Source organism: Heloderma suspectum, chromosome 16 (assembly GCF_057233095.1).
Source record: "Heloderma suspectum isolate Gila_16-S chromosome 16, 16-S_ref, whole genome shotgun sequence".
Lineage (NCBI taxonomy): Eukaryota > Metazoa > Chordata > Lepidosauria > Squamata > Helodermatidae > Heloderma > Heloderma suspectum.
The window spans coordinates 4,372,244-4,381,838 of NC_139473.1; the positions used below are offsets into that span (position 1 = coordinate 4,372,244).

The 9,595-nt window shown below is 57.7% G+C and overlaps 1 protein-coding gene across 1 annotated transcript; it reads left to right on the forward strand.

Annotated features, from left to right (window-relative positions):
• Positions 1 to 937: 937 nt before the first annotated feature.
• GEMIN4 (gem nuclear organelle associated protein 4) lies at positions 938 to 7,049 on the forward strand. Its single transcript, XM_084822596.1, has 2 exons — positions 938 to 1,269; positions 3,701 to 7,049. Exons 1-2 carry the CDS (start codon positions 1,116 to 1,118, stop codon positions 6,874 to 6,876), a joined length of 3,330 nt encoding a protein of 1,109 aa, XP_084678722.1. The 5' UTR covers positions 938 to 1,115; the 3' UTR covers positions 6,877 to 7,049.
• The last annotated feature ends 2,546 nt before the right edge of the window (positions 7,050 to 9,595 follow it).

Here is a 9,595-nt window from a genome sequence, read left to right on the forward strand (position 1 = left end):
TTCTGGCCTTCCCACTCCCAGAGCCCTTTGCCAGCATGGCCAACGCTCAGGAACGCTGGGAATTGCGGCCCGAAACACCCGGACATGCCGCTTTCTGCCCACCTCTGCCGCGGAGAGCGTTCGGGCCCACGGCAGTGGTCCGGGCCCACGGCGACGGGGCTGTCGCGAAGCCAAGCGGCCGGCCCCCAGGTCGCAAGCTCGGGGAGAGGCCCGCCGGTTTGGACCCGAGAAGCCGGAGCGTTTCCGCACGCGCGCTTTATTGCCCGACGGAGAGGCGCGCTCGGGCAGATGTGCGCGCGGGGGCGGACGCCGCTAGCCGCGGCGCTTGCTCGCCATCGCTCCGCCGGTCTTCCCGGCGCCGCCGGGCGCCCCCCCGCTCGCGCCGGGCCTCCGGGCCAGCGCCGCCCTCGGGGCCGGGCCTCATCTGTGGGCCCACGGCAGCGGCTTCCTCAGGCTCAGCCGGCGGCACGCCGTCAGCAGCGCGCCCTCCTTCTGGCCCGTGCACAGGGCCCGGCGGGAGATGAGCCGCGTGTCGTGCCTGTGCGGGCTGTCCCTGCGGAGGGAAGCGGGCGGGGCCGCGTTCAGTCTGCCGCCCCGCCGGGAACGGCCAGGGGGCTCGGCGCCGCGAAGTCGACGGCGCGCCCCGGCGGCAGGCGAGCGCGGGCCTCCCCGCGCCCCGCCGCCTCGCTGGCCGCCCGGGGGCGATTGCGCGCGCGCTGCCCGGCCCGGGGCCCTCCGGGGAGGGGGGCTGCGGCTCCCGCGGGGCGGGGCGGCCTCGCGGGTCGCCAGCGGCCGGCCAGGGCCGCCCAGCCAGCGCCCCCGCGCCAGGCGGCGCGCCCGGCCCGGCCCGGCCCGCCCCGCGCCCCGCCCCGCCGCCCCAGGCGCCCGGAGGCGGCGCGCGCGCACCAGCACGTGTAGGCGGGCAGGGGCGAGGCGCCGCGGCCGCGCGCGGTGTCGCGCAGGAGCCGGCAGAGGTAGCTCCGGCGCCGGTGCTTGGCCTTGCGCAGCGCCGTCGCGCCGGCGGGCGGGAGCCGCGGCCCGCGCGGGACAGCAGCAGGCGGAGACTGGCGGCCGGCGGCCCGCCCGGCGCGCCCGCGCCGCGCGCTGAGCGCACAATGGCCTCCGCGGCCGCCGCGCGCCCCGCCCGCGGCGCCGGCGAGCTGGGCGCGGGCCGGCGGCGCAGCAGCAGCCCGGGCCCCGGCCCTGCCGCCGCCCGCCGCTCGCCCGCCGGAGCTGCGCCGGGAGGCGGCGCGGCAGCCATGGACTTCGGTGGGTACCCCGGCGCCGGCGGGCGCGGCCCGCCCCGCCCCTGCCCGCCCGGCGCCCCCCGCCCCCGGCCGGGGTGCTGGCGGCGGCCGCCCCGGCCCCCGGGGGCACCGCGCGTGGCGAAGGCTTGCTCCGGGCAGCCCTCCGGCTGTGCTGGGCCGCAGCCCCAGCGTCCCCTGGCTGGGGGAGGCTGGGGCTTGGCGGCCGACGCACCCCAGCGGGCAGCGGGTCTTGTTTCGCTTTGTTTGCTTATTTCATTCCTATACGGCCCGATAGCCGAAGCTCCCTGGAGCTGGAGAAGGCTTGCTTCAAGGCAGGCTTCCGGGTGTGTTGGACTGCAACTCCCAGCATCCCCTGGCTGGGGGAGGCTGGGGGTTGTAGCCCAACGCACCCCAGAGGACAGGGGGTCGGAGAAAGCTTGCTTCAAGGCAGGCTTCCGGGTGTGTTGGACTGCAACTCCCAGCATCCCCTGGCTGGGGGAGGCTGGGGGTTGTAGCCCAACGCACCCCAGAGGACAGGGGGTCGGAGAAAGCTTGCTTCAAGGCAGGCTTCCGGGTGTGTTGGACTGCAACTCCCAGCATCCCCTGGCTGGGGGAGGCTGGGGGTTGTAGCCCAACGCACCCCAGAGGACAGGGGGTCGGAGAAAGCTTGCTTCAAGGCAGGCTTCCGGGTGTGTTGGACTGCAACTCCCAGCATCCCCTGGCTGGGGGAGGCTGGGGGTTGTAGCCCAACGCACCCCAGAGGACAGGGGGTCGGAGAAAGCTTGCTTCAAGGCAGGCTTCCGGGTGTGTTGGACTGCAACTCCCAGCATCCCCTGGCTGAGGGATGCTGGGGGTTGTAGCCCAACGTACCCCAGAGGACAGGGGGTCGGAGAAAGCTTGCTTCAAGGCAGGCTTCTGGGTTTTTGGACTACAACTCCCAGCATCCCCTGACGGGATGTTGGGAGTCATGATCCAACACACCCCAGAGGGCACTGGGAGTTGTAGTCAAGACAGCCAGGAGGCGCTGGGTTTGGGGAAGGCTTTCTCCAAGATGCATTCCGGATGTGTTGTCTTGCGATTCCCAGCATCCCTGATTGGTGGATGTTGGGAGCTGCAGTCTGGCACAGCCCACAGGACACCAGGTTGGAGAAGGCTCGCTCTAAGGCAGCCTCCCCGGTTGGGGATGCTGGGAGTTGTAGTCCCACACATCCAGAGGGCACTGGCTGGAGTTGGCCTATTAAAATCAGCCCGCTTAAAGTAGACCCAATAAAATCAGTAGGATGTAAGTTCATTAACACCTACTTAAGTCCTGTTGATTTCAGTGGGTCTACTTTAAGTATGACTACGCTAAGAATCAGCCCTGTTTGACTACTGCCGGTCCCTGTATCTGTGCATGTTTAGTGGTTATGGCTGCAGTCCTATATACCTGGGAGTAATTGCCATTGGACTTAATGAGGCTTTACTTTGGAGTAGACATACATAGGACTGTGCTGGAAGAGATTGAGTTGGGAATCGGGAAGCCCCTGGTTTGAATCTCGCCAGTGTCATGAACTCACTTAAGCAAGTTGCTGTCTCTCAGCCTCAATTCCCCCATCTGGAATCTGGGAGATAACAATACTGAACTACCTTACCGTGTTGTTGTAAGGATTACAACCAGATAATGCTTGTGAAGGGCTTTGAACACAAGAAAATGCTGTGCAAAAGTTTTATTATTTTCTCCCCCCACCTCTATTTTCTTGAAGAAAAGATGGTGCCCAGAGGGGAGAAGCACTTTGCGCATGTTCAAAGGCATCAAAGATGTGTTGCATTTTTTTAAACAGTTTCCTTTCAGAATGCACTCTACAGGAGCTCAGGAGCCCCTTGCCCTTCAGTCTGTTTTTTAAAAAAAATCTTGGGGCAGGGGGTGACCTGCACTCTGCATGTGTTCAAAAGTACTAACAACATCGCTAAAAAAGAAAAGGAAAAACTGTTTCCTTTCAGAAGGAGCTCTGTGCAGGCTCAAAGGTCCCTTGCCTTTTGGTCTCTCTTTTTTAAAACAAAGAATAACCTTTAATTTTTCAAAATTAGTCAGAGAAGATGAGCGGTGCAGAACCTCGACCCCCCGGGGTTCCCCAAATGGCCCCGCCTCTTCCCGTGGCCCCACCCCCTTCCCCTCATTGGATGGTTTCTTGGCGTTTGCTTAGTCTTTCCCTATTCTGAATGGGTGACATGCCTCTCCTAAGGCTTTGTTACTGGGAGTAAGAGCTTGAAGCTACGATTGGCTGTCAGTTTTGGCCCTGCCCCTTTTGCCTTCAGCCCTGCCGGCCACTGGACGGTGTCCCCCGAGAGCCTCTCCGAAATTGAACTAGGCCCACGGGGTAAAAGGGGTTCTGCACCCTTGAACAGACAATACCGGGCTGTCCTGGTATAAGTGCCTTCTGTTGCATTCAGCTTGGGTGTCTTTGTTCCGACAGGGCCAGTGACCATCTGCGGAGAAGTGACCATCTTGCACGGAGGTTTCCTGCTGGCATCCCAGCTGTGCCATCCCAAGCCATTGTCGGAGTTAACCAAGTCCGACTGGTCCCTGGTGGGGAAACCCATCCTGGAGGCCCTGCAGGAGATTTGCACGTCCTATTCGTCTTATCCGCCCCAACCCAATGCCTGGAAGAAAAAAGCGGCCGCTATCCTCTGGTCCAAGATCCTTCTCTCTGGGGCCTCGTTGCCCGCTGCCTCTGTTAACCAACGGTGGAAGGACGATGTCTTCTTCTCAGCAAGCAACATGATCCCTGAGATCAACCACACTGTGCTTTTTGAGCTGTTCAAGGCGGTGAATGCGCCCCGGCTTTTTACCCAGCTCCTCCTGGTGTTGCCAGGGTTTGTTTGCCAGAGGGAGTTGGAGACCTTTGTTGAGTACGTGGCCAAGGAGACTTCTCCAGTGGACGTGTCTTTCTTTCTCGACGTCTGGTGGGAGATCATGAAACACAAGGAAGGCCAAGAAGACAGACTGACTTTGTTGTTCCGCGCCGTATCCCACCAGCATCTCCCGGAGTCCGACGAAACGGGCCAAGCCCCGAAGAGATTCAAGAGCGATGCCACTTCTTCGCTGGATTCCCCCTTGGCCACCTGTGTCCTCCCGGTCTTGATGGAGGGGTTGAAACTGATCAAAGAAAGCATTGTTCCAGCCAGGATGAAGTGTTACGCTCTCGCCAACCTGGTGGATGTGCTGTCTGTGTTGGTCGAGGCTGAGCGTGAGATAGAATTGCTGCCCGCCCAAGCTTACTTGGAGAAGATCTCCTCGGTGGTGACCCTCTGGAGCAGCGACTGCGAGAACCGATATAACACGAGAGGGCTGGACAAGAAAGTGAAGGAGGCTGAGCGGAGCGTGAGCTTGCTCAGAACAGCCAAGCTCTCCGATGACATGTTGCTCGTCAACTTAGGCTTTCTCCGTACCTTGCTGGAGCAGTGGTCTCAAGAGCTCCAGGACCTGTTGAATGACCCTCGGCAGATCTGCTATGAAAGCTGTCGGCTTCTCGACTGCCTGGCGTCGCTGGAGAAGAAGTTGACAAGTGATGCCAAGACAGAAGACCTCGACAAGGAAAAGGCACTGGTGATGTCGGAGCTGGGGGAGCTCCTTGCAGGCTTCTTGAAGAAGATCGAGCCTGGGTCAGGGCACAAGAGCTCCGACAGCGACCTCGTGGCTTCGGTGGCCATGGCAATCATCGAGAAAAAGATGGACCGACACAAGGAGATGTGCTCCATTTTTGCTACCGAGAAGAGCTGGGCGTTCACCAAAGACTGGGTTGCGTGCCTCGTGAAGAACAAAGAACTCTTCCAGGAACCGGAGCTGATCTTGAGATTGCTAGAGACAGCCGTGGCTGCCAGCCGCTCTGCCCCTGCTGCCGAAGGGCGGGAGCAGCAAGCACAGGTGGCCAAAGTCATCCTTGAGTGTTACGCAGAGCTGTCTCTGGCAGATAAGAATGACGTGATTTCAGGGGTCCTGGCAGCTTGGGGCAGGCAGGGGCTTTCAGGGGCGTTGACCTCGTTCTCAGAGGGGTTCCAGGAGGAGCTCAACATGGCCTTCAACCAGATCATCCAGAGCGCCTCTGGCGAAGGCTTTAAGAGGGCTGTGGCCTCCGTGTCCCGGTTGGTGCTACTCAACCCAGAGGCGACCATCAAGAAAATAAGTAGCCTGGCTGTGGCCAACTTGGGAACACACCAGTTCTTGGCGGAGATCCTGTGTTCTTTCCCGGCCCTGAACTTCCGAGAGTATTGTGATTCTCCAGACACATCCATCGGCCTGCTACTGGGATGCTTGAAAGACGCTGTGTGGGACCGGCTCTCCTCCACCAAGGAAAAGGAGCAGTTCTTAGAGTTCTTAGTTTATCTCATGCAACCGAGCGGAGCCAGCCCTCTGCTGTCTCCGGCAGAGGTGACCCAACACCTCGTCCTTCCTTTTCTGACATCGGACTCTCCTCGGGTCGAAGTCTCCTTGCAGATCCTCGACAAGGCCTTGAAGGTGCCTTCCGAACAGAGCTGGGTTCACACCTGCCACCCGTTTCCACTCATCTTCTCCCTCTGCAAGCTCCTGGATGGATTCACACAGTATTGGCATGAGCCACAAGGCCGGCACAGCTATTCCCTCGAGACCAAAGACCTGGTGGCGAGTGACCTGGCGCAGCTCTGCGATGCCGTCTTGGCCCAGAAGGACTCCTTGTCTCCAGAGCTGTGGAACCAGTCCGTGTCTTGGCTGCACAAGAAAGCAAGCGCTTTAGATTGGACCGTCGGCCTGCGGGTGAAGAACATCTACGGAGAGCACTTCAAGAACGAGGTCCCAGCTACTCTCTTTGAGGTCTCCAAGCTTCCGGAGGAGGAGTGGACGTCCCGCCCGCTCCTGAATTACGGGGCAGGCAGCGGGCTTCTGGCGTGGATGGAATGTTGCTGTGTCTCCACGGTCTTGAGGGAGCAGATGCTTGTCGTCCTCGTGGTCAACGTAGACAACCCCGAGGAAGTCAACCTCTTCAGCAAGGGTTTCTTGGTGGCCCTTGTACAGGTCTTCCCGTGGTGCAGCCAAAGCGAGTGGCAGAGACTCACCCACGTGATCAAAAGCCTCTTGGAACGAGAAGTACTCCACGTGCCTTACTCCCTCGAGTATGTCCAGTACCTGCCTCTGTTGAACTTCCGGCCTTTCGCCTGCCACCTCCAGCTCTCGGTGCTTCTGCTGAGGGGATTCCAATTCCTGTGTGGTGCCACCGGAGCGACGTGGCTGCCGGCGGAGGCCTGGAAGCACGTGGTGCGGCTGTACTGCCTCAGCTTGTCTGATCTGCTGGGTTCGGTCAAGAGCATTGCCCGGGGACAGTGGTACTCAGTAGAAGAGAGGAACGTGACACGCGAGTTGTCCTTTGTTTACATCCAGCTGTTCTGCCACGCCCTCCACGTGGCGGCCATGTTGCCGGACGACGGCACCGGCGAGCCCCTCCTGCTCCTCTCCCTGGAGATCCTCTCGCAGTACGAGATACTCTGTGATGCCGACGAATCCCTCGGCAGCGCCCTGCGGAAGGCCAACGAGAGGCACTTCCTGGGATCCATTGTGGAGAACGTCACGAACAAGGAGCTCCGCACCATGCTCTCGCAGAAGCTCCGCAAGCTGTGATGGTCGGCCTCGGCCGACAGCCAGGGGAGCAGACTTCAATATTGGTGTTCGGCGGGTGTTTGCTAAAGCCACGGATCCCTGGGTTTGTTTAGGGCTGCAACGAGCCAGCCAGAGGACCGGACCGGGCCGAGACCATCGGTGGAAATTTGGGAGATCTATAATAAACCTTTATCTCGTTCCTTGGTGTGTTTTTTGGACAGGATGATCATTGACATTTGTGAAGGCAGTACTTAGATGGCTGAAGCCCCTTCAGTAGGCAGACAGGGCTCTAGCGGTGCAGGAGGGAGCTCTCTGGGCATCCGTTGCAAGGTCAAGGCTGGGCTGGACGAGGGTTGGGTGTCTGTTAGGTTCAGGCTGGACCCAGAGGGGGGTCTTTGACCCAGGAGGTGGGGAACCTGTTTTGGCACAAGTGTCACGCTTGCACTGGAATGTTGGGGCTGAAGAACGTGTCCCACACGTTCGCACACACAAACACCCCAAGACGCGCGCGCGCACACGTGTTTATACACAAATACCATGTACGCACACACATCTCCCAACTGTGAGTTGGTGTGGGGCAGTGGTTTGAGTGTTGGACTGGGACGTGGGAGACCCGGGCCCTAGTCCCCACTCAGCCACGATGATCACTGGGTGACTGGGCCAGTCTCTGACTCTTGGCCTGATCTACCTCACAGGGTTGTAAGGACAAAATAGAAAAGAGGAGGACCCTGTAAGCTGACTTGAGTTCCTTGCAAGAAGAAAAAAGGTGGGATAGAAATGTAATAATAATTTTAAAAGTTCAGAGCACTTCACCTTAGCTGCTGTCTCTCGCGCACACACTCACCCCCCATTTACTTACATAAACACACCCCATTCAGAGAGAGAGACGCTGTTTATATACACTTAGCACACACACACACCTCTCCCACTCCATATATATGGGGACAGGTAGAAAACCTGGTGCCCTTTGGGCATTTTGGACAACTCCCATAATCTTTAACCTTTGTCCATGCTGCCCAGGGCTCATGGGAGTTGTCCAAAACTTCAGGAGAGCACAAGGGCGACCAACCCGAGTCGTACTTGCCTGCGGCCCCTTGAGCAAGCTCCCCTGAGCTTTGCCCTGCCCCATGGCTTTCCCATTGGGTGTGGTCGCTTGTGCTTGGCCAACTCCCTTCTCAGGGGGGCCAAGGCTTCAGGGAAAGTATTGTCGGACTGGAGATTGAGGCCCAGAGGGCCAAGTTTGGCCCGTGCACTGGTGGTTCCTGCTCCCTGCCTTCGACAGAGTCAGACTTTAAGTGGGTTTGCCAACCTAAGGCCATTTTCTGCTGGGGTCCAAGGAACGGTAGAGCAAAGGCCCCGTTCCGTTGGACAGCCGAGTTTCCAGGTATTTTGCCAGGCCTGGCCAACATGGAAGCTTTGTGCTACCTCCAAATGGCAGGGTTGCGTTCTGTGTACGGTCTGCACTGGGGCCAAACAGTCCCAGGGGTCTTGGGTCATGGTGGACAGCTCGATGCAAATGGTGGCCTAGTGCATGACCGTGGTGTGAAAAAGGCGAAATGTCATGTTGGGAATCTAGGGAAGGAACTGAACGTTCAGGTATGATAACAGTAGTCATTGGACCGATTTTAAAAAGAGCAAACTGAAAATAAAGGTCCAATGAATGACCTTTAATGGTCCGATTAAAGGTCCAATGACCTTTAACGGTCCAACGTCCATTAGTCATTGGACCAATTGAAAAAGAGTAAACTGAAAATAAAGCTGCCAATATTGCGATGCCTTTATACCTGGGTGTTGAACCTCTTTCACCTTGAGGGCCAAATTCCATTTCAGAAAAGCTCGTGAGGTGGGTGGGGCCTAAAGTTAAAAGGGTGTGGCTGAAAAATACCAGCATATTTTACTTTATAGCTTTTCCTCCTAGTAACTAAGCCTTTGGAGAGTCGTTTCAATCTTTTAGAAAAGGGGGGGATTGCACAAAAGTCATTGGGGAAACAATTGGGGGGAAGGGATGTTGCCCTCTGGGAAACCACAGACGGGGTGGCTTTGGTCTCCCAGCTCTGAGGTTCACCTCTGCATTATACAAATCCATGGTGCGACCACACTTGGAGCACCGTGTATGGTTCTGTCCACCGCAAGTCAAAAAGCTGGTTGTATTATTATTTTGTAGAGCTAGAACACATTTTAATGCTAGAAAAGGTGTAGAGGACACCCAAAATAATCAAGGGGCTGGAGCACCTCCTTTTATGAGACAAGGTTACAATATTTGAGGCCCTTAAATTAAAAAAATACACAAAATGAGAAAGGGGTGTGATAGAGAAGTATAAAATTATGCATCCTGTCGAGAAAGTGAATAGGGAGCCTTTTTTCACCTCATACTACTAAAACCCAGGATAATCTAATGGGGGGCGCTTATTCAGCACATCTGGAAGGCCACATGTTGGGGAAGCCGGGGTTATAGTATACTGGTTAGTGGTGGACTGGGAGTCGGGAGATCCGGGTTCTAGTCCCCACTCAGTCATGAAACTCATTGGGTGACTTTGGGCCAGTCTCAGCCTAACCTACCTCACATTTTTGTGAGAATAAAATAGAGGGGGGACACACACCACATAAGCCACCTTGGGTTCCTTGCAAGAGGAAAAAAAGGCAGGCTATAAATGTAGTAGTAGTAATAATAATTTAAAAAAACTACCCTACCTCTCATCAGAGGAGGATTCCTGACTCTTCTGGGAAGTACCTACAAAAT

Coding starts and splice junctions, on each gene's coding strand:
- GEMIN4 (XM_084822596.1), top strand. CDS start 1,116: ATGGCCTCCGCGGCCGCCGCGCGCCCCGCCCGCGGCGCCGGCGAGCTG. Junction 1,270..3,700: donor CGCGGCAGCCATGGACTTCG/GTGGGTACCCCG, acceptor TTGTTCCGACAG/GGCCAGTGACCATCTGCGGA.